This window comes from Sturnira hondurensis, unplaced genomic scaffold (assembly GCF_014824575.4).
Source record: "Sturnira hondurensis isolate 20B ecotype Veracruz unplaced genomic scaffold, ASM1482457v3 Scaffold0020884, whole genome shotgun sequence".
In the NCBI taxonomy this organism is placed as follows: domain Eukaryota; kingdom Metazoa; phylum Chordata; class Mammalia; order Chiroptera; family Phyllostomidae; genus Sturnira; species Sturnira hondurensis.
In genome coordinates, this window is record NW_028093515.1 from 1277755 (window position 1) to 1304165 (window position 26411).

The 26411-nt window shown below is 42.5% G+C and overlaps 1 protein-coding gene across 5 annotated transcripts in view; it reads left to right on the forward strand.

The window, feature by feature from the left end:
* The first annotated feature begins 10459 nt into the window (after nt 1–10459).
* ZNF569 (zinc finger protein 569) overlaps nt 10460–26411 on the forward strand; it is a 55735-nt gene continuing 39783 nt past the window's right edge. Inside the window, exon 1 of one of the 5 annotated variants that reach the window (XM_037030827.1) lies at nt 10460–10816. In XM_037030827.1, coding sequence (XP_036886722.1) covers nt 10782–10816 — 35 coding nt within the window. In that variant the 5' untranslated portion in view covers nt 10460–10781. The remainder of the gene's footprint in view (nt 10817–26411) is intronic. The other 4 variants (XM_037030829.1, XM_037030830.1, XM_037030834.1 and 1 more) reach the window with 4 other exon arrangements.

The window sequence follows — 26411 nt, forward strand, 5'->3', positions numbered from 1 at the left end:
GAATTTTGTGAAGGTCCACGAATAAAATAGGTGTGTGTAGGGGTTGGAGGCAGAGGGCTTGTACAGGCGCCTCATACTTCTTTACATGGGTCCTCTAGGGCTGTCTTCTTTAGGGAATAGCTTACCTTGCCAACCAGAGGATGGGATCAAGGTAGAAGGTGTACCCATTCTGGTATTTGTGATTTGGTAACAAATGTGTGCACGTGTCCCCTCTTCCTAAAATGGCCCTTTTGCTGAGTATGTTCAAATTTCGCTTACTTCCTACATCCAGATACAAATGTCACATTTCCAAAGAGGCTTTTCTTAATCTCACCTCTCTCCTGGTGTAGGAGGATGCAGCCAGGGGACCCCCCAAAGAAGAACTTCCAATGGGATCCAGAACTCAGGGTGTCCAGGAAATATTAAAAATATGGGATGTTCCTCAATCCCACAAGTCTGAGCTGGGGGATGGGATACATGGTGTAGGGCCATTGAGTTGTTTTGCATAGCAACAGTTTCGAAGATAACCTCTAGAATGGTCATTTAACATATCCAATGGTCATTTAACCTCTAGAATGGTCATTTAACATATCCAATGGTCATTTAACATATCCGTAACCTTTAACTGGTTTCATAGATATGTTAAATAGCTCTGGCCATGCTTTGAGCAAGGGAGAAGGGAATGACTTCCACCTAAGATGTAACTAGGAGGCAACTCCCCAGCTTGGAGATGATTGGCTCCACACCATGGGGCCACACCTGCCCAGACTCACTATGGCAACCCTGTAAAGCTGGGAGCAGATGGGAGTCCTGGTGGGTGTAGCCAATTGTGGGAGGAGGCGGAAATGCGAGAATGGTGCCGGGATTTAAACGCAGATGCAACAGCCATTGAAGAGAGACCCATGCGCTTTTGGCTAGAATGGGGACTCCTGCAGCCATGTGAGAGAGAATCACGTGGCTTTGGCCAGAGTGGGGGGGGGTAACCCCCCTCCCCCACAACCATGAGAAGAAGAATCATGCAGCTTTAGCAGAGGACCACCACACGGCTTCCTATTTCTTTTCCTGAGATACAGTACCCCAGACTGAGCAAAGAGGGGAAGGAAGGACTGTGCCTTTGTGGGTGTTTTAAGGGACTTTGGGATTTTGATGAAGACATTAAGTCATTACTCTTAAGTCTGTATAACTTGAATAAATAATTCCTTTTCACCAATCTCTAAAATGGAGAGCTATAACTCTCTGGTGAAGGGAAATGCAAACCTAGTACAGGGGGACCCCAGGAGAAGGGGAGTCAACTAGGTAACGTTGTGGGCCCCCCTTCCCTGACAGCCAATCCTGGAAAACCATGGGAGACCCCATGTGCAGTAGCTTTACAACTACTTGTCACAGTAAAAGCCTGCCAAAACTAGCCAAGAAGGATCCGCCCTATAAGAATAGAGTCCCTCCAGCCCATGAGGTCAGTCTCTGCTTGGAGGTGGCCTGCTCCCATGTTCTCTGCTATAAACTCTGGGTGTTCGGTTCAAATCTTTGTCTCGATCACCAAGAACCTGGTTACCTGTGCCCACCTGTGACACCTTTACCCAGTTACGGCCAAAAGTGGGAGTAATATTGCAGCTGCAGAACTCCCTCTAGGAGTGTGGGGTCCCAACCTCATGAAGGGATCCCCAGCCCAGAGCGGCAGAGATGGGACTGGGAGCCCACATAGCACTGGGCTGTGGGAATCAGTGGGGATTTTGTCAAACTGGGCCACTTGGACTGCACCATCCCAGGGAAGGAAGGCACCTATTGTCACAACACCAGCCTGGAAAGTTCACTCCAGTGTATTACTGCTGGTGAGGTCATGCTGCAGAAACAGGCCCTGCAGAGGGGTCTGCTCGGTACACCCAGAAGTGACTGCTCGGGAAAAGCTTTGGGCAGAGAGCTGGTCAGAGACAAAACTGTGTGTCCTGAGAAAGAGGTTTGGTCTCGCACACCTCAAGTGCATGGGCAGTGCCCCTCCCCCACCTGCTGAACTGCTCCATCTGTAATGTCCTGCTGGGTTCCTAGGCACAGGGAAATGGCATCATGCTGGGATTTTCAGTCTGCCCTGCTTGGTTTGACAGCGTTCGGGGAGCCAGAACTTTGGCCCATTTAGAGCCTGGGTGGAGATAAGAAGTCTGACCCCACTCTGCTGTGACCAGCCATACAAAGAGAAGAATGACCAAAGAGACTGATTTTTGGCCCTCTTCTGCTTTGTTTGGCAGTGTGAGGGTGCCGGGGAGCCCCACAGTTGGATTTGGGGGACTGTTTCTCCTGGGGAGGCTCCTATCTGGGAGTTAAATGTACAAGTGCTGGGCTCTGTGGCTAAATTATGGGAAGGCAGATCCAATTCACCTGCAAGTTCAGTCCATGCTGCCCCAGGAAGGAGAGGAAGTGCCTGCTACCTCTGCTACAGGCTGCAGACACCACCCCTGATGTGAGACCCTTTGAATCAGCCCTGCCAAGTCCCCCATATCCCTGCTGAGTGCACATCTGTGGGGGAAAAGAGCAGCTCAGAGGGTAATGTTCAGATTGGGAGATCAGAGACAGACCCAACTTCTGGGCTCTTGGGGCCCCACCTGCCATACTACTAAGGACTTCTCCCTGCTAAGTTCAGGAAAAAATCTGGGAAAGACTCAAATGTGTGGCTCAGGGGTGGAAGAATACACCCACCACATTCCTTAATAGTCGAAAGGCAACTGCCCCTCACAGGAGATCCAATTGTAAGATAAGAAGGTGTAGCCAGGCTCCCCCCCTCCCCCAAAAAAAGGATTTGTAATGGGGTCCAGAACTCGGTATCCAGGAAATATTAAAAATATGAGATGTCCTAACATCCACAAGTCTGAGCTGGGGGATGGGCTACATGGAGCAGGGCCATTGGGTTGTTTTGCATAACAACAGTTTTGCAGCTAACCTCTGGCATGGGCATTTAACATATCTATAACCTTTAACTGGTTTCATGGACACGTTAAATAGCTGTGGCCATGCTTTGAGCCAGGGAGAAGGGAGTGACTTCTATCCAAGTTGTAACTGGGAGGCAACTCCCCCTGGTTACACAGCCTGTGTGAGAACTTGGACATGATTGGCTCCATGCCATGGGGCCACGCCTGCCCAGACTTATGATGGCAGCCCAGAAAAGCTGGAAAATACGGGAGTGCTGGTAAGTGTGGCCGATTGTGGGAGGAGTTGGAAATGAGGCTGCAGAGGAAGATTAGCACTGGGATTTAAACCCAGGCACAGCAGCCATGACAATCACCACACAGCTTTGGCAGAGAACCACCATGTGGCTTAGGCAGGGGAGAATCACTTGGCTTTGGGTATCCCTTTTGCCACACAGCTTAGGAAGCTGGAAAGTGAGATGTAGCAGTGATGCAGAGCTCTCTCTTAGTGGTTCAGAAAAATGCAGGAGAAACGCTGCAGGAAGGAAAGGGGTGAAAGGACTCTTGCTGGTGGGCCATGAGAAAGTGCCATGTGGAGACTTCCGCCAAGATGGAGGCATAGGTGGAAACACTGTGGCTTCTCCCACAACCAAGTTTGAATACAATAAAGGTTTGGAGAACAAAGACACAGCCAAAGAATAGAAAATTGAATTATACGGAAGTCCGACTACAACTAATCATTCAACCTGGATGGTAAGAGGGGCGGAGCCAGCAGCGGAGCAGGGTCGGGCTAGGCGCGCAAGTGGCCCGGACCCAGTCAGGGTGTGGGGCAGACTGACCTCGGTCGCACATTCGTGCACAGTGAGATGGACCATGCAGGCCCCAGGGGGCGAGGGCTGACAGCGGTGGCACACTCGCATGCAGTGGGACGAAACGCATGGGCCCAGGTGAGGGTGGCAGCTGCCGCACCTGTGGGGGCTGCGGCAGGAGGCGGCAGACGGGACGCCATTGCTCCTCGTTGACCCTACCCCCACATACAACGTCACAACCCAGCGACTGAGTTGCCCTGCTCTGGTGAACACCTAGGGCTCTGTTCCTGCTACTTAACAGGCATGAACAGCCGAAAGGATGGCGCAAGAAGAACTCAAAGTCCCAGAGCCAATAACTCTAAGCGACCAAGAAATTGCCAGCCTCTCAGAAGCACAGTTCAGGACACTGTTTATCAGGATGCTCACAGAACTGGTTGATTATAGTCACAAATTAGAGGAACATATGAAGGCTAAACTAATTGAAATGAAGGGAGATGTCCAGGAAACCAATAGTGATGGAAAGGAAACCGGGACTCAAATCAATGGAATGGACCAGAAGGAAGAACAAAACATCCCACCAGAAAGGAATGAAGAAATGAGAATTCAAAAAAATGAGGAGAGGTTTAGGAACCTCCAGGACATCTTTGAACATTCCAACATCCAAATTATAGGGGTACCAGAGGGGGAAAGAAACAGCCACGAGTGGAAAACTTATTTGAACAAATAATAAAGGAGAACTTCCCCAGTCTGGCAAAGGAAATAGACTACCAGGAAACCCAGGAAGCTCAGAGAGTCCCAAAGAAGTTGGACCCAAGAAGGAACACACCAAGGCACATCATAATTACATTAGCCTAGATTCAAATGAAGGAGAGAATCCTAGAAGCAGCAAGAGATAAGGGGACAGTCACCTACAAAGGAGTACCCATCAGACTGTCAGCGGATTTCTCAAAAGAGACCTTACAGGCAAGAAGGGGCTGGAAAGAAGTATTCCAAGTCATGAAATCCAAAGACCTACAGCCAAGATTGCTTTATCCAGCAAAACTTTCATTTAGAATGGAAGGACAGATAAAGTGCTTCTCAGATAAGGTCAAGTTCAAGGAGTTCATCATCACCAAGCCCTTATTATATGAAATGCTAAAGGGACTTATATAAGAAAAAGAAGATGAAAAATATGAACAGTGAAAGGACAGCAAACACACAGTTATTAACAACCACACCTAAAACAAAAGCAAACCAAGAGGACAGCTAGATCAGGAGTGGAACCATAGAAATGAAGAACACATGGAGGGTTAGAAACAGGGGGGTGGGAGGAGGAGAAGGGGGGAGAAGGCACAGAAAATAGCATAGATGGTAGGTAGAAAATAGATAGGGGGGAGGGCAAGAATAGTGGGGGAAATATAGAATCTAAAGAACTTGAGACACGTGGTTATAAACTAAGGGGGGGAGAATGGTGGGGGAGGGAGTGTGTAGGGTGGAGGGGAATGAAGGGGGCAATAGAGCAACTCTAATGGTATAATCAATAAAATATATTAAAAAATAAAATAAAATACTGTACTATATTTTTGCCATTATCATCTGTGTCCTTAAATGCCTCTCGCTGCAGAAATCACCACCCTGTTGTCCATGTCCATGAGTCCTTTTACTTTTTGGCTTGATCCCTCCACCCCACTACCCTCCAGCCCCACTACCTGGAGGTGAGTTTTCCATCCATGGGTCTGTCTCTGTTTTGCTCGTTAGTTCCATTTGATCATTAGATTCCACTAAGGGGGGGAGAGTGGTGGGGGAGGGAGTGTGTGGGTGGAGGGGAACGAAGGGGGGGGAATAGAACAACTGTAATGGTATAATCAATAAAATATATTTTTTAAAAAAGTTTATCCTGGCTGGTGTAGCTCAGTGGATTGAGCACGGGCCTGCGAACCGGAGGATCGCGGTTCGATTCCCAGTCAAGGCACATGCCTGGGTTGCAGGCCAGTTCCCTGCAGGCCAACTCCCAGCAGGGGACCCACGAAATGCAACCATACATTGATGTTTCTCTCTCTCCCGCCTTCCCCTCTAAAGATAAATAAATAAATTTTAAAAATCTTAAAAAAATAAAAAAGAGTTTATTACCTGTACATTATAAACTATAAAATACCTCTGAAATAAAAATCTAAATAAATGGAGATATATAGTGTTTATGGGTCCTGATTCACTGCTTAAAAGATGTTAGTTCTCCCCAAATTGATCTATATACTCAATCAAAACACCAGATAAATGTTTATTTTTTGGGGGGGTGTTAAAAATTGATAAATTCCTTCTAAAATTTCCCTGTGTGTTTATCCAAAAGGAATTAAAATTTGGCTCATGCAAAAAACTGTACTGAATATATATAGTAGCTTTAATTGTAATAGTCAAAAGTTGGAAACTTGCCCATGTGTTCTTTAATGAGTGAATGGCTAACAAACAAACCGTGAATATATTCATGTGAAATAAAAAGGACTTCATTAGCTTGGCTGGCGTAGCTCAGTGGATTGAGCACAGACTGCTAAACCAAAGGGTCAGCAGTTCAACTTCAAATCAGGGCATATGCCTGGGTCACAGGCCAGGTCCCCAACAGGGGCCATGTGAGAGAAAACCACACATTGATATTTCTCTCCCTCTCCTTCTCCTTCCATCCCCCTCCTTCTAAAAATAAATTTAAAAAATCTTTAGAAAAAGGAAATAATTATACATGTACAACATGTATAAATCTTCAGGGAATTATGCTGAGTGAAAAACCTAATGCTAAAATTAAATACTCTTTGATTTGACTTATATAATAGTCTTGAAAGGTAAAATGATAGAGATGGAGAACAGATTAGAATTGCCAGGCCTTACGGAGAGTGTTGAGGGCAGTGAGGAGAGAAGTGTGTGTGCCTCTACAAGGACAACATAGAGAATCCTTGTGATAATGGAAATATTCCAAATCTTGACTGTATTAATGTTAATACCCAGGTTGTGATACTGTATATACTTCTGTAAAACTATCGAGGGGGAAATGAATAAAGTGTACATGGGATCTCTGAGTTATTTCTTACAACTGCTTGAGAATCTAGTATTACCTCAAAATTAAAATTAAATAAATAAAAAAAAAACTAGGCAAAAAAAAATTCTAAAATGGTAAACCAAAAGCCCAACTACATTCAATGTAAATTCACAAAATATGTCAAATTTAAAAAGGTTTTCATTATTTAAAAAAATTGTGCATTTAATACGAGACACTTTACAGAATAAAACAATGTCTGGCTGTTGTGGCTTAGTGGGTTGAGTGCCTGCCTGTGAACTGAAATGCCACTGGTCTAATTCCCCGTCAGGGCCCACAACTGAGATGTGGGGCAGCTCCCCTGTTGGGGGTGAGCAAAAGGCAGCTGGTTGATGTTTCTCTCACACAGCGATGCTCCTCTCTCTCTTTCTCCCTCCCTTCCCCAGAAACAAATAAATAAAATATTTTTAAAATAAAAATAATAAATAATAAAATAGAAAGAGTCAAATGAAAAGGTAGAAAGAGATAAAACATGCACTAGCCAAAAGAAAGGAATGTGAAGCCATAGTATCAAAATAGAGTAAGAATAAAAGTGGTATTATAATTAAAATGTAGTGTGGGGGCGACTTTTCTCGCAGGTCTGCCAGTCTGCCACGGATGGAAGTAAACAAGACATGATATGATCTGCTTGGGGAAAAGAGGTGGCCAATCCCTCAAGAGGGATCCCTCACTGCCATGAGCAGTGGGCAGTTTCTCAGGGGAAAAAGGCCTCAAGCCCTCTCTTCCAGGGGCTTTTACTGGGTTCTAATACACAGGAATACAGGGCGGCAAGGATCAAACAGTAGATAACATTTCAAAGAAATTTGAGGGCTTAGTCTGAGTCGGTGTCTGTCAGGAAGGGAGTTTTGCAGACATTTTGGGAGACATATTCATTTCTTGCTCAGACTCTTATCATATGAATGAAAGCACTCAGCTTTCACAGGTTTATCAGGAAGTCTTTCTTACACCAGATTTTTCCACCAGACACGCTCTAGCAAGGCAAGGAGCTGCACCCATCCCCATCAGGTATTCAGGCTTAAGGGGACTGAGCCAGGAAGCACTTCTTCCACGAGATGTGGGGACTCACGCTGTGTCACATAGCCTGCAGGCACGGGTCTATTGCTCACACTTTGTTGCAGCCCCCCACCCCAGTCCTTCCATGAAGGCCTCTCAAGTGGTTGAGTCTGGCTTAGGTTGCTCCCTTCTGTGAGGAGACTTACCCATCATTGACTTCCAACCACGCTTTGGGGGCAGGGAGAGGAAACTGAGGCAGCGTTTGCTACCAGAGACAAGCTTTGTCTCCTGTGGCTTGAATTCCGGAGGTCACTCACAGCCTTAGCCATGGGGGAGGGGGGAGGTTAGGGGGTGGGAGGAGGTTAGGGTTATAATTCCTGAAACCAGGCAGAGCAGCCCACAACAATGTAGATTCCATAACTTCCCGTTGGATCAATCCAAGGGAAAGCTATTACAAGTCTAAAAATTTAGATTTTTAGAGAGCTTCAAAACATAGCAAAGCTTAACAGAAACAAATGGAGAGACAATTTTACAAGTATAAAAAATGAAACTAGGAAGCTGGGGGGACATAGAACCAACTGTGCTCTTTTCTTGTCTGTTAACTAAACAATTAGGAAAAAAAACAATTCTAATAGTAAGCAGAAAAAATTGACAGGGGACTCAAGAGTTGGAAAGTTTTAGTTTAAGGTAAATAGCTAATAAGCCTAGTAGGTAATGCATATTGTTTCAGGAACTGTAGGCATGGCTCACCACTCCCAGGAGAGACAGCCAACCTCCTGGGGCACAGCTAAACACTACTGCCTGGGACACAGCTGGAGATGTCCCAGAGAGTGGGTTTCAGGGAGAGACAGACACCACCCACCTGCCTGGGGACAGCTAACTGCCCAGGGAAAGAATGCTGCAGTTTTTTAATCTAATTTCCCCGAATTTCCAACCCCCTCAGCACACTTTGTATATTCCCTATTATAAAGGACACATGGACAAAACCTAAGGAGGTAGGTTTGAGGATGGGAGGAGGGGATGGGTGGGACCGTGGGGCATGGTGGGGTGAAAATGGAGACAACTGTATTGAACAACAATGAAAAAGAAGACCAATAACTAAAAAAAACAAAACCAATAAAAGGCTGGTTTGAAAGAAAATGTAAGACGGTCCATTAGGGTATGAACCCACCGTCTTCTCAGATTGCCGGCCACCTGAATAAAGCGCCCATAGAGACTCAATCCCTGTCTCTGCTTATTGGGTTCAGTGTGTGACAGGCAGTACGAATACCAGCCTTTCTGCTTTCAAAATTACTGTTGGTAAAGACATGGGACACATAAGCAAAACTTATTTGGAGGACAGTTCTCTCTACACAGTGTTTGACTGGGAATCCCTCGTCTCTGCCCAGACATCGTTTCTCACTGAAACTGGGCCGTTCACCATCCATTGAAAAGGAGGCTATCGGCTATTGCACCATAGGGTTAACATAGCCCTCCAGGCTTTGTGCAGCTGGGAGGTAGGTTTACGGGCCAGAAGCCCCCGATGCCTTCAAGGACTACAAGTTCCTGATATTTAGTATGCTGTAGTTTCCAATATTTTGTTCTCTTTGTCAACCTATCCTGATACAAAAAGATGGGCTAATGTTTTCATTGATATTCTCTCCATTTTAGTGTCTACTTCAACATGATTCCAGTAGTTGTCAACTTTCATTGTCAATGATTTGTTAATTCTTCTGAAGTCCAAGTGGGACCCATACAAAATGCTGAGAAAAGAAACAGGTTGTTTGGGCAGCAGTGACATAAGTAACATGTGTAAAAAAAAGCATGGATGTTGCATTAACACAGACTCACCTATCGCTATAATTTCTCCCATTTAATATTTTGGTTTATCAACTTACCCTTATTGGTAATGTTGTAACAGAGGCCAGTCAGAAGCACAAAGAATTTGTTCACCTGCTAGCACTCTGCAGTGTTTAGCCTTTCTGGGTTGCCACAGTTAAGTCCCTGGCAGATGCAACATTCTCCAGGCTCTCAGGGCAGGTGCCCTAACCAGCGGGAGCAGTCCCCCAGTTACATCATGGGTCAAAGTTACGCATACCTTCTGGCTCCATTCTGGCTGAAAGAGTAGTCTGTTGTTTACTAATACACAAAATAGCTGTTTTTCATATCAGGTATAAAGCTGGCCTGCAAAATAACTCTCACTGGTCCTGCTCCATGTGTCCCTTCCCCCAGCTAGGCCTATTATCCTGTATTCCTAGACACCCCAGGTTCTGGATCCTGTTATAAATTGACAACATTGTCTCTCAACAAAACTTCAGGATCAGAATCAAATGGTCAGGATATAAGATGCGACCACAATCACACAAATGGGTGTAAATTCGCACAACCCTAAAAGTCAGTGGACCTCAGAATCTCTCAACCCCATAGACTCCCTACCACAGAATTCACTGCTAGAATTTCCAACACACAATCACACAAAGCAACTCCTCCCTTTTCTGACTGCCACCAGAAGCTTGAGGCTCAGACTGGCAGGCCTGGACCAGCCTCTCCCACCACCTTCATCCCGCTGAAGTCCAGTCCTAGGTGGAGTCCACACCAGACGGAACTAAACCGACTGAGTCATGCTCCCTTATTGAACCAGGCACCGTAACCCCAGGAACCCGAAGATCCAGCTGAAGTGCTTTTTGGCCGAGACAGATTTGTGCCGCTAAGGCTTCTGGGAAATGTAGTCCGGTGCAGGAAAGCTGTGGACCTTTTCAGATTCTTTTCAGCACACAGTGGCACTGCCACGGACTCTGAGTGCCGGGATCAAGGGAAGCTGCTTCGGTAAAACTTAAACCGAGCTTCCTCTGCAGATCTGGGCGCCGTTAAACGCCGCAGTCGGTTTTTGACAGTATTTGCAAACGTGAAAAACTGTCCAGCCTGGGTGCGCCGAGGAGGGCTGTGGGAAGTATCGCCCGCTTCTAACGGCCCAAGGCTCGCGCTGCTCCCAGCCGAAGCCCGCAACGGCCCCCGCGGCGTCCCTGCTGCACCACGCACCGGCTGTGCCACTTGGACGGCGCTGAGATGTGGAACTGGGGCCTTTGTCTGAGGGCCCGGTGGTGAGTCCTCGGGCAGCTGCGAGCTCGGAGGCCGGGACTTTGTGCTGGGTGGGAGTAGGGGCCTGCGGACAGTTGCTGGACCGAAGCCCCTGGCAGGGCTTCGCCCGTGCGTGTGGTTCCCTGAGGCCGCGCGAGTGGCGTGTTGAAGGCAGCACGTGGACCAGTGTTACTGTATTTCCCAGATATTTGTCTGTGACAAAGTGTGGCCGTGGGATCGTGTGTATAAGCGATTTTGGAGGACGTGCTTTTCCTTTTCTGTTTCAATATGAACATGCGTGAGAGCGAGCGTGCTTGACTGTGCTGGGGTCGGTGAGTGAATGAGAAACTCCGTGGATGGAAGGCAGAGGACGGTTGTGTGTGTAGATTTGGGAGAGTGTAGCAGTGTTTTATTTCTTTGGTTATGGTAATAAGAAATGTGTTTTTATACGAGACGTCAATAACCCTAATACCTCTTTTTAATATTTATTTTAAATTGTATTTTTGTGTATTAGTCATGTTGTTTTATGGCGTACTACCTTCACGCTCCTTTTCCCTGACTCTCTGCCCTAAATTGCAATGTACAGAGAGTTGCCTATAAACACCAATGCTTATAGTGCACTCTACTAATTTGGGGGTCCTGGGGTGGTACAGGCTCCTAGAGGTGAAACCGATGGGTCCAAATGTGTGCTCTTATTAACGGCTCCCTAAATCGATCCAGTTATTCTCGTCTAAGGTTCCAATAACCTGCAGTATGACTGTCATGGTATAAGATTGCGTATATTCATGCACCCTTGATAACAATGGATATCATTAATATTAGTAATCTTTGTAAAAAGTTGAATAAATGCTGGAGGCGTGGTACAGTAAATTCTGGGTAAAGAGTTCCCTAGAGTCTGGTTTGGGTTTTTGAGTTCTCAAAATTGGTTGCCGTGGACAGACAGTTGTTGTGTGCTGGTCACTCAGATACTTAGTGCATTTTCACTGAACACAAGCCATGTGAAGAGCATTTCAGAACGAGGCAGAAAGTGCTGCTGCTCTCAGAGCTCAGAGTGCAGTGTGGTGCCGAGGGCCTACAGTGGTGAAAGGGCCATGAAATACTTGCAGTATCCTTAAATTTTAAGAGTCAAAAGTTCAGCCCTAACGAATGACAAAACCATGTTGAATCGATCCAGACAGTGTCCTCAGGCGCATGTTAGACCTGCTATGTCATTAGGCTTTATTGACACATTAGACCCACTTGCCTGTTTTCCATTTAATAGTATTAGTCATAAATGGAAAAGTCAGTGAAATTTCAGGTACCCATTTGAGTATGGAGGAAGCTTCCTAGAATAAAGAATCAGGAGGGAGAGTCTGAGAGAACAGGCTTCTCACAAACACTTCTTGCTCAGACTCGTTTCACACTGAACATTTTACAAGAACAGGTTTCTTATTATATTCTTCTTAGCTTCCCGGGGTAAAATCAGCTGGCTGAGAAAAGTACTAAGCCTTTTCAAACATAAAATAAAAAGTTTTATTGAAACTAAAGAAATTCTACCCATGTATCTGTAACTGTCTTTCTGCACAACAAGTTAATGCATAGTTCAGATGCTTTATAGTTTTACAGTCTAAATTATAGACTGTAATTATAGACTTTTTTCTCTAAAAATATGGATAAATCAAACCACATGTAAAATCCTAACACCTATTGCAAATAAACACACACATAAAATATTAATTTTTTGACCTCATAGATGTAAAATAATTTCTTTAATTTGCAGTTATTTGATTACTACTGAAGGCAAGCACTAAAAATATTTTTCTAGGCCCTGGCTGGTGTAGCTCAGTGGATTGAGCGTGGGCTGTGAACCAAAGGGTCACCAGTTCAATTCCCAGTCAGGGCACATGCCTGGGGTGCGGGCCAGCTCCCCAGTGGGGGCCCCATGAGAGGCAACCACACATTGATGTTTCTGTCTCTCTTTCTCCCTCCCTTCCCCCTCTCTAAAAAGAAATAAATAAAATATTTAAAATATATATATTTTTTAAAGTGATGTTCTATTTTCAAATTTATTTTTTCAGAGTTCTTAATGTATTATGGATTCATTCATTCATTTACTCCACTATTCACTGAATGCTGTATGTGGGTCAGGAACCATTCTAGATGCTTGGGATATAGCATTGAACAAAAGAGACAAACTGTCTGCTGTTACGGTACTTACATGGTCCTGGGCCATATACTAAGTGAGGTAAATTAAATATAACATATATTAAATAGTGAAAAATACCAAGATAAAATATAAAGCAGAAAGATAAATAGAATTAGGAATGGGAGTTGGAGTTTTAGGATGGGGTAGGAATCTTAAAATGTATAAATAAAAATATGAAGGAAATAAAGGAACTAGGTATGTGTGTAGTCCAGGGTCGGTTATTCCAGGCAGAGTTAACAACAGTTACAAAGGCCTGAGGAGGTAACATGCCAGTTAAAATGAGAAGGTTGGTGTGACCGAAATAGAGCAAATGAGAGGGTGAGTGGTGAGAGATGAGAGAAAAATGGTAAGTGGAAGGAAGTAGGGCAGATCAGGTTGGGCCTTATGGGTCATAGTAATGATTTTGGCTTTTAATCTAAACGAGATGGGAAGCTGTTGGAGAGTTTTGAAAATGGGAGTGATATTACCTGAAAATAATTTAAGATGATTTCTTTGGCTGCTCTGAGGAGTGGACTGTGGGAAGAAGAATGGAGAAAGGGCAGAAGTGGAGAGACAAAATTGGAAACTATTGCAATAACTAGGCAAAAGATGTTGGTGACCTGGACCAGAGAAGTAAAAATGGTGAGAAGTAATTATGTACTACATATAACTTGAAGACAAAGCTAATACAATTGCTGACAAAACTGACGTGGAATGTAAATGTGACAGGATGGCACAATATTTTTTTTAGCTGAACGACTTGAAAAATAGAGTTCTCATTAACTGAGAAAGGAAAGAAAGAAAGAGAAACTGGCCTGGGGCTTAGAGAGATAGTGAGATTCTAGTTTATTATGTGAAGTGTGAGATATCTATTAGACATTCAGTTGGAGGTGTTAAGTTTGCAGTGGGATATACAAGTCTGAATTTCAAAAGAAAGATACACATTTGGAAATTATTAGCATATAGATGATATTTTATTTATTTTTAATTTATTTTTATTATTTTTCAGTTACAGTTGTCCCAATTTTCCCCCTAGTTGCTCTCCCCTGCCCTGCCTCTCCTCAGTCTGTCCCCATGCTGTTCTCCATTACCATGGATCCTTTATACACATTCCTTGACTAGACCCTTTCCTTTCTTTCCCGTTACCCTTTGATCCCCTCCCCTCTTTTCACTGTCAGTTTGTTGTTTATCTCCAAATCTCCGGTTCTGTTTTGCTCTTTTGTTTGTTTTGTTCATTAGGTTCCACTTATAGGTAAGATCATGTGGTTTATGATCTTACCTATATGATCATATGGTTTATGATCTTTTACCACCTGGTTTATTTCACTTAGCATAATACTCTCCAGTTCCATCCATGCTGTCGCAAAGGGTAGGAGTTCCTTCATTCTTTTTGCTGCATAGTATTCCATTGTGTAAATATTCCAGTTTTTTGATCCACTTATTTACTGATGGGCACTTAGATTGCTTCCAGCACTTGGCTATTAAAATTGTGCTGCTGTGAAATTTGGGGTGCATAGGTTCTTTTGAATTAGTATTGCAGGATTCTTAGGGTGTAATCCCAGCAGAAGGATCACTGGATCAAAAGGCAGTTCCATTTTTAGTTTTCTGAGGAAATTCTATACTGTTTTTCACTGTGGCTACACCAGTCTGCAATCTCACCAACAGTGCACTAGGATTCCCTTTTCTCCACAACCTCGCCAGCACTTGTTCTTTGTTGATTTATTAGCGATGGCCATTCTGACAAGGTGAAGGGGTATCTCATTGTAGTTTGAATTTGCGTGTTTGTGAAGGCTAGTGATGTTGCACATCCTTTCATATGTCTTTGTGCCCTCTGTATGTGCTCCTTCAGGTCATTTGTGCACTTTTAAAAATATTTTATTTATTTAACTTTAGGGAGAGGGGAAGGGAGGCAGGAAGAGAGGGAGAGAAATATCTATGTGTGGTTTCCTCTTGTGTAGCCCCCCTGGGGCCCTGGCCCGCAACCCAGGCATGTACCCTGACTGGGAATCGAACTGGTGACCCTTTGGTTGTCAGTCCATGCTCAATCCATTGAGCTACACCAGCCAGGACCCTTTGCACATTATTGAATTGAATTGTTTGTCTTCCTGCTTTGAGTCATATGAGTTCTTTATATATTTTGGAGATCAAACCCTTGTCTGAGGTATCATTGGCAAATATATTTTCTCATACAATTGGTTCCCTCCTTTTCATTTTGCTGATGTTTTCTTTAACTGTGCATAAGCTTTTTAGTTTGATGAGGTCCCATTTGCTTATTCTCTCCTTTATGTCCCTTGCCCTAGGAGATATATCAGTGAAGATATTGCTGTGTGGGATATCTGATATTTTACTGACTGTATTTTCTTCTAGAATTTTCATGGTGTCACAACTTGTGTTTAAGTCTTTTATCCATCTTGAATTTATTTTTTGTGTATGCTGCAAGTTGGCAGTCTAGTTTCATCTTTTTGCATGTACCCATCCAGCTCTCCCAGCACAGTTTGTTGAAGAGACTATTTTTACTCCATTTTATGCTCCTGCCCCCTTTGTCAAATATTAATTGACCATAGAGACTTGGGTTTATTTCTGGGGTCTCTATTCCATTAGAACAGAATCATCTGTTCTGTTGGTCTATGTGTCTGGTCTTATGCCAGTACCAACTGTTTTGATTATAGTGGCCTTGTAATATTGTTTGATATCAGGTATTGTGATCACTCCTACTTTGTACTTTTTTCTCAAAATTACAGAGCCTATTTGGGGTCATTTATGGTTCCATATGAATTTTTGAAATATTTGGTCTGTATGTGTAAAATATGTCAGTCATATTTTAATAGAGATTGTTTTGAATCTAGAAATTGCTTTGGGTAGTATGGACATTATGATGATGTTAATTCTTCCAGTCCATGACCACAGTATATGTTTCCATTTATTTGTGTCTTCCTTAATTTCTTTCTTTAGTATTGTGTAGTTTTCTGAGTATAGGTCTTTTACCTTCTTGGTTAGGTTTATTCCTAGGTAGTTTATTTTTCCCGTTGCTATAGCAAATAGGATATTTTTCCTAGTTTCTGTTTCTGGTATTTGATTGTTGGTGTACTAAAATGCTTTCAATTTCTGTATATTGACTTTGTATCCAGCTGTTTTGCCAAAATCACTTATTAGGTCAAGTAGGGTCTCTAGTGTTTTCTAGCTGGACTATCATGTCATCTACAAACAATGACAGTTTTACTTCCTCATTTCCTGTCTCAATGCCTTTTATTTCTTTTTCTGTCTGATAGCTCTGACTAGAACTCCCAATACTACATTGAATAGAAGTGGTGAAAGCAGACACCCTTGTCTTATTCCTAATCTTCGTGGGAAAGCGTTTAGTCTTTGCCTGTTAAGTGTGATGTTGGCTGTATGTTTCTGTATATGGCCTTTATTATGTTGAGGAATGCTATCCCTATTCCCACTTTGTTGAGTGTTTTTATCATAAAGGGTGCTATACCTTATCAAATGCTTTTTTAGCATCTATTGATATGATCATGTAATTTTTGTGTTTCCTTTTGTTTATGTGATGTATTATGTTTATTGATTTGCAAATATTGAACCATCCTTTCATCCCTGGCATAAATCCCACTTGGTCATGGTATATGATCTTTTTAATATATTGCTGGATGTGATTTCCCAATATTTTGTTGAGGAATTCAGCATCTATGTTCATCAGCAATATCGGCCCATAGTTTTTTTTCTTTGTTGTTTGTTTATCTAATTTTGGGATTAGGATGATGCTGGCCTCATAACAAGAGTTAGGGAGTCTTTCCCCTTACTGGATTTTTTGGAATAGTTTGTGAAGGATAGAGGTTAGCTCTTCTTTAAATGTTTTATAAAATTCTACCATGCAACCGTCCATTCCAGGGCTTTTGTGTGACAGGAGTTTTTTGATTACTGCTTTGATTTCATCAGCTGTTACGGGTCTGTTAATGCTTTCTGTTTCTGCTTCATTCAGTTTTGGAATATTATGTGTTTTTTTTTAAGATTTTATTTATTTATTTATTTTTAGAGGGGAAGGAGAGAGGGAGAGAAACATCAATGTATGGTTGCCTTTTGTGCGTCCCCTGCTGGTAGTTAGCCTGCAAGGAATCGGCCTGCAACCCAGGCTTGTGCCCTGACTGGGAATCGAACCGCGATCATCTGGTTCGCAGGCCCGCGCTCAATCCACTGAGCTACGCCAGCCAGGGCTTGGAATATTATGTGTTTTTAGAAATTTGTCTATTTCACCCAGGTTTTCAAATTTCTTGGCATATAGTTGTTTGTAGTAATTTCTTACATTCCTTTGTATTTCTGTGGTATCAGTTACAATCTCTTCTCTTTCATGTCTGATTTTATTTATTTGGGTCCCCTCTCTTTTTTTCTTGATGAGTCTGGTTAAAGATTTGTCTGTTTTGTTTATCTTTTCAAAGAACCAGGTGTTGGATTTATTGATGCTTTGAATTGTTCTTTTAGTCTCTATGTCATTTAATTCCACTCTTTTTCCTTCCTTCTACTTGCTCTGGATTTTGTTTCTTGTTCCTCCAGTTCTTGTAGATGCAGGGTTAGGTTATTTATTTGAAGTGTTTCTATCTTTTTTTAAGCAGGCCTCTATTGCTATGATCTCCCCTCTCTGGACTGCCTTTGTCGTGTTCTATACATTTTTGACTGTTTGTGTTCATTTTCATTTGTTTCCAAAATTTTTTTGATTTTTTCCTTGATCTCATTAACACATTCATTGTTTCATTTCCATGAATTTGAATGTTTTTGAATTTTTTCCTTGAGGTTGGTTTCTAGTTTCAGTCCCTTGTGGTCAAAGAAAATGCTTGATATGATTTCAATATTTTTTTAATTTGTTGAGGCTTGTTTTGTGTCCTATCATGTGGTCTGTCTTTGAAAATGTTGCATGTACATTTGAAAAGAATGCATATTTTGCTTCTTTGGGATGAAAGGTTCTGTATATATCAGTTAAGTTCATTTGATGTAATGCATTCATTCAGCATCACAATATCTTTGTTGGTACTTTGTTTGGAAGATATATCCACTTTTGACAGTGAGGTGTTAAGATCCCCTAGTATAAATCTGTTTTTCTCTGTCTCTTGAAGTCCTCCAAGGTTTTCCTTATATATTTGGGTGCTCCTATGTTGGGTACATATATGTTTACAATGTTTATGTCTTCTTGATGGATTCTTCCCTTGAGTATTACGAAATGTCCTTCTGTGTCTCATTCAATACCTTTGTTTTGAAGTCTGTTTTGTCTGAAATAAGTATTGCTACCTCAGGGGTTTTTTTCCTGTCCATTTGCTTGGAATATTTTTTTCCAACTCTTTACTTTCAGTCTTCACTATAGGTCTTTTATTCTGAGGTGTGTCTCTTGTAGGCAGCATATGTATGGATCATGTTTTCTTATCTAGTCAGTTACCCTATGTCTTTTGATTGGGACATTTAATCCATTTATATTTAAGTTAACTATTAATAGGTACTTATTCATTGCCATTTTACCCGTTTGTAGCTGTGTTCCTCTCTCTCCCTCTTTTCCACCTTTTAAAGCAGTCCCTTTATTGTATCTTGAAATCTTGGTTTGGTGGAGGTGTATTTTTTTAGACTTCTTTTGTCTGGGAAACTCCTTATTTCATCTTTCATTTTAATTGAGAGCCTCACTTGGTACAGTAGTCTTGGTGGCAGGCTTTTTTCCCATTACTTGGAATATTTCTTGCCATTCCCTTCTGGATTGTAGTATTCATGCCAAGAAGTCAGCTGCTAGCCCTAATTGGCACTTGTATATTACTACCTGTTTCTCCCTTGCTGCTTTTAAGATTGTTTCTTTGTTCTTAAAATTTGGTATTTTAATTATGATGTGTCTTGGAAAAGATCTCTTTTGGTTCATCTTAATTGGGACCCTCTATGCTTCCTGAGGTTGCATGGCTATTCCCCTCTCTAGGTTCGGAAGTTTTTCTGTCATTTTTTCAAACAGGTTTTCTTTGGTTATTTTTCATTTTAAAAATTTTTATTGTTGTTCTTAAATATAGCTGTCTACCTTTTCCCCCATCTCTCCCTGCTACCCCACCCATCCCCACCTGCCTCCCCTGATTCCACCCCCAATTGGTTTGTCCATGTGTCCTTTATAGTTGTTCCTGAAAACCTTTCACCCTTTTCCTCCCATTATCCCCTCCCATCTCCCCTCTGGTTATTGCCTGTTTGTTCTTAATTTCAATGTCTCCTGTTATATTTTGTTTGCTTGTTTGTTTTGTTGATTAGGTTCCACTTGAAGGTGAGATAGCAGCACAATTTATAATAGCCAAGTGCTGGAAGCAACCTAAGTGTCCATTAGTAAATGAATGGGTCAAAAAACTGTGGTACATTTCACAATAGAATACTATGCTGCAGAAAGAAAGGAGCTCCTACCCTTTGTGACAGCATGGATGGAACTGGAGAGCATTATGCTAAGTGAAATAAGCCAGGCAGTCAAACAGGTTTCCTATCCTTTGCTTCTTTTCTTCTTCTTCTGGTATTCCTATGATTCAGATTTGTCGTGTTTCATGTTGTCCTGAGGTTCCCTTAAGCTCTCCTCAGACTTTTTGAGTCTTTTTTCATGCTGCCGCTCTATGTGGGTATTTCTTTCTTCCTTGTCTTCTAGCTCACTATTTGGTTCTCTGCTTCATCCAGCCTACTTGTAATTTTTCTCGTGTATTTTTATTTCAGATATTATATTTTTTATTTCTTTCTTGTTTTTGTTTATTGTTTCTATTTCCTTTTTCATGCTGTTATAGTTTCTGCTTAATTCTATGTAGTTGTCATTGAGTTCCTGGAGCATCATTATGAATGATGCTTTTTTGAATTCTGTGTCTGATAGTTTGCTTGATTCTATTTCACTTAGCTCTTCTATAGGGGGTTTTCCATTCTTTTTTATTGTGGTTTCATTCTTTGTCTCCCCATTTTACGTGACTCTTTTGTTTCTGCATCTCAGGATACTCTGCTTTGCCAATCATTGTGGGGTGAGCTTCTATGGTAGGAGTTCTGTGGAACTCAGTGGTGCAGTCTCTTTGGTCTCCTTGTCTGGATGCTCTTGGGTTGCCCTTTCTTCCATTTGTGTGGGCTCTCATATTATACTTGGTATTTACTTGTTTGTGGCTATTTTATTGGTGTTTCCTCCCCTCTAATGGGCTTACTGGTAGTCACAACTCTCACCTTGTCTGTATGCTAGTGTACAAGTACTGTATTAACAAGTCAGTATTAACTGACAACAAAATCTATGTCAGCAAAAAGAACCCCCCTACCATGTCAGCAATCTGAACTTCTGTTGAGCAAAGATTGATAAAATTGAAGAGAGATTGTGGATATTATAAGATATGAAAAAGGCAATATGAGATGACTAAAAAAGGGACAAATGTTATTGTGTGGTAATATGGAGGAGAGTTGATAAGAGTAGGGATAGAACCAATGTGAGGAAAGGGAGAGAGCAAAATTCAAAACATTCATAAAACACGAAAGGCAATGGGAACAATGGGGTAAGGTAAGGAAAGGGAAGAGTACACTATATGGTTTGAAGCAAAATTGAAAGGTATTGGCACAATGAGAACAAAACTGCAGAAAGCCCACAGCAGGGTTGAGCAATGACACCTGAATAAAGTTTAATAAAGGTGGAGCGGGAATAAGAATATTGTAGCAAAATGAAAGGTGAATATAAGATGTTTACTGTAAAGAAAAATGATTTTGAGAGGATGGGGGAAGCAAACTAATAACAATAAGGAGTAAAGCCCACATTGAGAGAGGGGGAAAAAGAAAATAAAGGAAATAAAACTCCTCACTCAACCGATCAGGGGCAGGGGGAAGGCAAAATGGAGTAAGACAGAGGGTGAATATTCTGTGGGATTTAAAGTACAAATAGTGAAAAAGAGGAGGTCTGTTAGAGAAGTACAGCAATGACCATGGTATTTTGCCCAAGTAGCCAATGTTTATAAAAGGTGGAAAAGAAATAAGACTCTTAGAAGAGGGGGAAAAGAATGTGAACTGACTTAAGAAAGAAGAGTGCTCATGCGAGGTTAGATGGAAGAGAAGTGGTGAGAGTAAGAGATAGGAACACAGTGTAGTGTGAAAAAAAAGTAGTTTACCACAACAGTAATAAAGCTTCGGAAGATGGTGAAATGGTTTAAGATCAGGGAAGGGTGCTGTGTGGGATTTGGGATGGATATAATATGATAAAAAATATGTAATCTTAATAAAAATTATAAAAAGTAAAAGGCCAAGAGTAGTGAGTTATTTGGAATATGAGTGAAGTGAAAGAAGAAAAATTAAAATGCAATCTGATAAGGAGAAAAAACAAACAAAAAACCTAAATAAATGAAAAGACGGAGAAATAATAGAAACTATGCAAGTTCTGATGAAGAGCAAGGTGGAATTTGTCTCAGCCTTTGATTTCACCTTCTGACTTCTTTGCGGAGCTCTGGTTTTGTCTCAGCTCCATGTCTTCCTTCCTGCCTTACTCTTGGGGGAATAAAAAGACCCCTGCTGGTTGTTGTTAAGCCTGCAGGGACAGTTTTGCAGATCTTCCTGGCTTTTACTGGCAGTAGGGGATTGGGCTTGGTTTTTCCTCTGTTGCTTGGGAAGGAAGGGAGCTCAGCCTGGGCTATAGTAATCACAGGTGCCCAGTTTCCAGTCCATGCCCTCAGAGCACTGTGCAGCATGCATTCTCCACTTTGCACAGTTGGGCTGGGCTGGTGCTGATAAACCACCTCACTTTGCACCCCTTTGATCAGTTTGTGAGGGGCACTGAGTGGGAGCAAATTGCGCCCACAATCCTCCCTCCCTGATGGCTGGCAGCTACGGGTCTGTGGTCCTTTCCCAGTGCGCCCGCCCTAGTTCCCCCTTTGAAAAAAAGTCTCTTTGGGTGCTGCTGCTGCTCCAGGCCACTGCCCAGCTTTCCTTACACTTCAACTCTCAGGCACAGATAGTCAGTCGTGCCCCCCGCCCCGCTTTCTGCCAGCTCCAGTTGCCGCCAGAATTCTCACCACTCTCTGACACTGTCCTGGCATCGCTGCCCCAGCTTGGGTGCGCCACCGGCTGTGTGTGTGCCTGCCTGCCTTGCCTCCCTCATCCTCCTCATGAGAGAGTGTTCGTGTGTCTCCTAGAGCAGTTCTGCGATTTGCCCATCCTGCAAGGGGAGGGAGCTGCTAGGCAGCTCTCACTGACCTGTTTCTCCTCCGATGTTTTTCCCTGGCAGCCCTGATTTCTGGTGCCATGTCCAGGCCTTTCCACCTCTGCCTATGAAACCTCTTTACTGCCTGTTTTGAAGCTTCCTCTGTGCACGTTGGCTTCCAAACTTCTTAATTAGCTAAGATTCTGTTGGATGTTCACTTTGTCCTTTGGAAGATCAGCTAAGTGTCCCAGTTGCCGTGCATGAGCAAGTCTTCTCTCTGAAAAGTTTCATATCATATTTAAACTGCTGAAAAACAAAGATAAGGATAAAAATTTTGAAGGCAACAAGAGAAATAGAAACATTATCTACTGAAGAACAAGGGTAAGAATCACATGTAGNTCTCCCCAACCGGCTACAGGTGACCTTCACTAGGTCTTCAGGTGTGGAGACATGCTCCTTCAGGCCCGGTCTCTTGGCAGAGACATGCTGCTTTGCCTCAGGCTGAAGCACTTGTCAGCCCCAAATGACCCTCCCTGGGTCCCAGGTGGCAAAGGCATTCTCCCCAACCGGCTACAGGTGACCTTCACTAGGTCTTCCGGTGTGGAGACATGCTCCTTCAGGCCCGGTCTCATGGCAGAGAGTGGGCTCTCATATTGTACTTGGTGTTTACTTGTTTGTGGCTATTTTATTGGTGTTTTCTCCCCTCTAATGGGCTTACTGGTAGTCACAACTCTCACCTTGTCTGTATGCTAGTGTACAAGTACTGGTTAACAAGTCAGTATTAACTGACAACAAAATCTATGTCAGCAAAAAGAACCCCCCTACCATGTCAGCAATCTGAACTCTGTTGAGCAAAGATTGATAAAATTGAAGAGAGATTATGGATATTATAAGATATGAAAAAGGCAATATGAGATGACTAAAAGAGGGACAAATGTTATTGTGTGGTAATATGGAGGAGAGTTGATAAGAGTAGGGATAGAACCAATGTGAGGAAGGGGAGAGAGCAAAATTCAAAACGTTCATAAAACACCAAAGGCAATGGGAACAATGGGGTAAGGTAAGGAAAGGGAAGAGTACACTATGTGGTTTGAAGCAAAATTGAAAGGTATTGGCTCAATGAGAACAAAACTGCAGAAAGCCCACAGCAGGGTTGAGCAATGACACCTGAATAAAGTTTAATAAAGGTGGAGCGGGAATAAGAATATTGTAGCAAAATAAAAGGTGAATATAAGATGTTTACTGTAAAGAAAAATGATTTTGAGAGGATGGGGGAAGCAAACTAATAACAATAAGGAGTAAAGCCCACATTGAGAGAGGGGAAAAAAAGAAAATAAATGCTCACTCAACCAATCAGGGGCAGGGGGAAGGCAAAATGGAGTAAGACAGGGGGTGAATATTCTGTGGGATTTAAAGTACAAATAGTGAAAAAGAGGAGGTCTGTTGGAGAAGTACAGCAATGACCATGGTATTTTGCCCAACTAGCCAATGTTTATAAAAGGTGGAAAAGAAATAAGACTCTTAGAAGAGGGGGAAAAGAATGTGAACTGACTTAAGAAAGAAGAGTGCTCATGCGAGGTTAGATGGAGGAGAAGTGGTGAGAGTAAGAGATAGGAACACAGTGTAGTGTGAAAATAAAGTAGTTTACCTCAACAGTAATAAAGCTTAGGAAGATGGTGAAATGGTTTAAGATCAGGGAAGGGTGTTGTGTGGGATTTGGGATGGATATAATATGATAAAAAAATTTGTAATCTTAATAAAAATAATAAAAAGTAAAAGGCCAAGAGTAGTGAGTTATTTGGAATATGAGTGAAGTGAAAGAAGAAAAATTAAAATGCAATCTGATAAGGAGAAAAAAACAAACAAAAAAAACTAAATAAATGAAAAGAAGGAGAAATAATAGAAACTATGCAAGTTCTGATGAAGAGCAAGGTGGAATTTGTCTCAGCCTTTGATTTCACCTTCTGACTTCTTTGCAGAGCTCTGGTTTTGTCTCAGCTCCATGTCTTCCTTCCTGCCTTACTCTTGGGGGAATAAAAAGACCCCTGCTGGTTGTTGTTAAGCCTGCAGAGACAGTTTTGCAGATCTTCCGGCTTTTACAGGCAGTAGCGGGTTGGGCTTGGTTTTTCCTCTGGTGGTTGGGCAAGGAAGGGAGCTCAGCCTGGGCTATAGTAATCACAGGTGCCCAGTTTCCAGTCCATGCCCTCAGAGCACTGTGCGGCATGCATTCTCCACTTTGCACAGTTGCGCTGGGCTGGTGCTGATAAACCACCTCACTTTGCACCCCTTTGATCAGTTTGTGAGGGGCACTGAGTGGGAGCAAATTGCTCCCACAATCCTCCCTCCCTGATGGCTGGCAGCTACGCATCTGTGGTCCTTTCCCAGTGCGCCCGCACCAGTTCCCCTTTTGAAAAAAAGTCTCTTTGGGTGCTGCTGCTGCTCCAGGCCACTGTCCAGCTTTCCTTACACTTCAACTCTCAGGCACAGTCAGTCGTGCCCCCCACCCCGCTTTCTGCCAGCTCCAGTTGCCGCCAGAATTCTCACCACTCTCTGACACTGTCCTGGCATCGCTGCCCCAGCTTGGGTGCGCCACCGGCTGTGTGTGTGCCTGCCTGCCTTGCCTCCCTCATCCTCCTCATGAGAGAGTGTTCGTGTGTCTCCTAGAGCAGTTCTGCGATTTGCCCATCCTGCAAGGGGAGGGAGCTGCTAGGCAGCTCTCACTGACCTGTTTCTCCTCCGATGTTTTTCCCTGGCAGCCCTGATTTCTGGTGCCATGTCCAGGCCTTTCCACCTCTGCCTATGAAACCTCTTTACTGCCTGTTTTGAAGCTTCCTCTGTGCACGTTGGCTTCCAAACTTCTTAATTAGCTAAGATTCTGTTGGATGTTCACTTTGTCCTTTGGAAGATCAGCTAAGTGTCCCAGTTGCCGTGCATGAGCAAGTCTTCTCTCTGAAAAGTTTCATATCATATTTAAACTGCTGAAAAACAAAGATAAGGATAAAAATTTTGAAGGCAACAAGAGAAATAGAAACATTATCTACTGAAGAACAAGGGTAAGAATCACATGTAGCTAACAGATTTTCAAAGTGCTCTGAAAGGTAAAAAGCTATCAATCCACAATTCTATACAAAGCAAAAATAGTCTTCAAAAATGAAGACTAAAGACTTTTTCAGTTAAACAAAAACCTGCACTAGCAGACTTCTCTACAGGAAATGCTAAAGGAAGTTCTTTTTAAAAATATTTTATTTATTTATCTCTAGAGGGGAAAGGAAGGAGAGAAGGAGAGAAATATTAATGTATGGTTGCCTCTCGTGAGTCCCCTGCTGGGAACTGGCCTGCAACCCAGGCATGTGCCCTGACTGGGAATCGAACCGCGATTGTGTGGCTCGCAGGCTCGAGCTCAATCCACTGAGCTATACCAGCCAGAGCTAAAGGAAGGTCTTTAGGTGGAAGTTGTTCAAACTTGAATATATACAAAGAATTGAAGAATATTAGAATTGGAGTAAATAAGGATAAAATAAAATTCATTTTATTTTTATTTGCTCTAAAAGCTATAAGATTGTCTGAAGTAAATATTACGTTTATAGCATAGGTAAAACTAAAATATATAATAACTATAGCAGAAAGGATGGGAGGGAGGAATTTGGGATATATTGTAAGTTTCTATACAGCAAGATATACTATTTGAAGGTAGACTCAGATTAATAAGAAATAGATATTGTAAAAACCTAGAGAAACCAGTAAGTATTTTTTCAGAGATTAAAGGAATAATAAAAATTGCTCAGTTATCCAAGACAAGGCAGAAAAGTGGGGGCATGTGAAGAAACAGAACAAATGGAGCAAATAGAAAACAGCTGAGAAGACGGTACAAATTTATCCAACTATGTCAATCATTATTTTAAATGTCATTGGTTTAAACATAATAGTTAAAAGATAAAAATGGAGTTTATCACACTGGGTAAAATATCCCCTAAATGCTGTTTATATGGAGCCCATTTTAAATATAAAGAATAATACGTTAGCCCTGGCTGGTGGGTCTCAGTTGTTTGGAGTGGTGTTTGGTCACAAAAAGGTTGTAGATCCAGTTCCCGGTCAGAGCACATGCCTAGTTTTCAGGTTTGATCCCTGGTCCAGGCGTGCACAGGAGACAACCAATTGATGCTTCTCTCTTGCATCGAGGTTTCTCTCTCTTCCTTTCTTTCTCCCTTCTCTCTCTAATAGGCAATGAAAACAATGTCCTCAGGTGAGGATTAAAAATTCTCATAATAATCTTATATGAAGATTATAAGAAATAAAATAAAATTACGTTTCTTGGGCT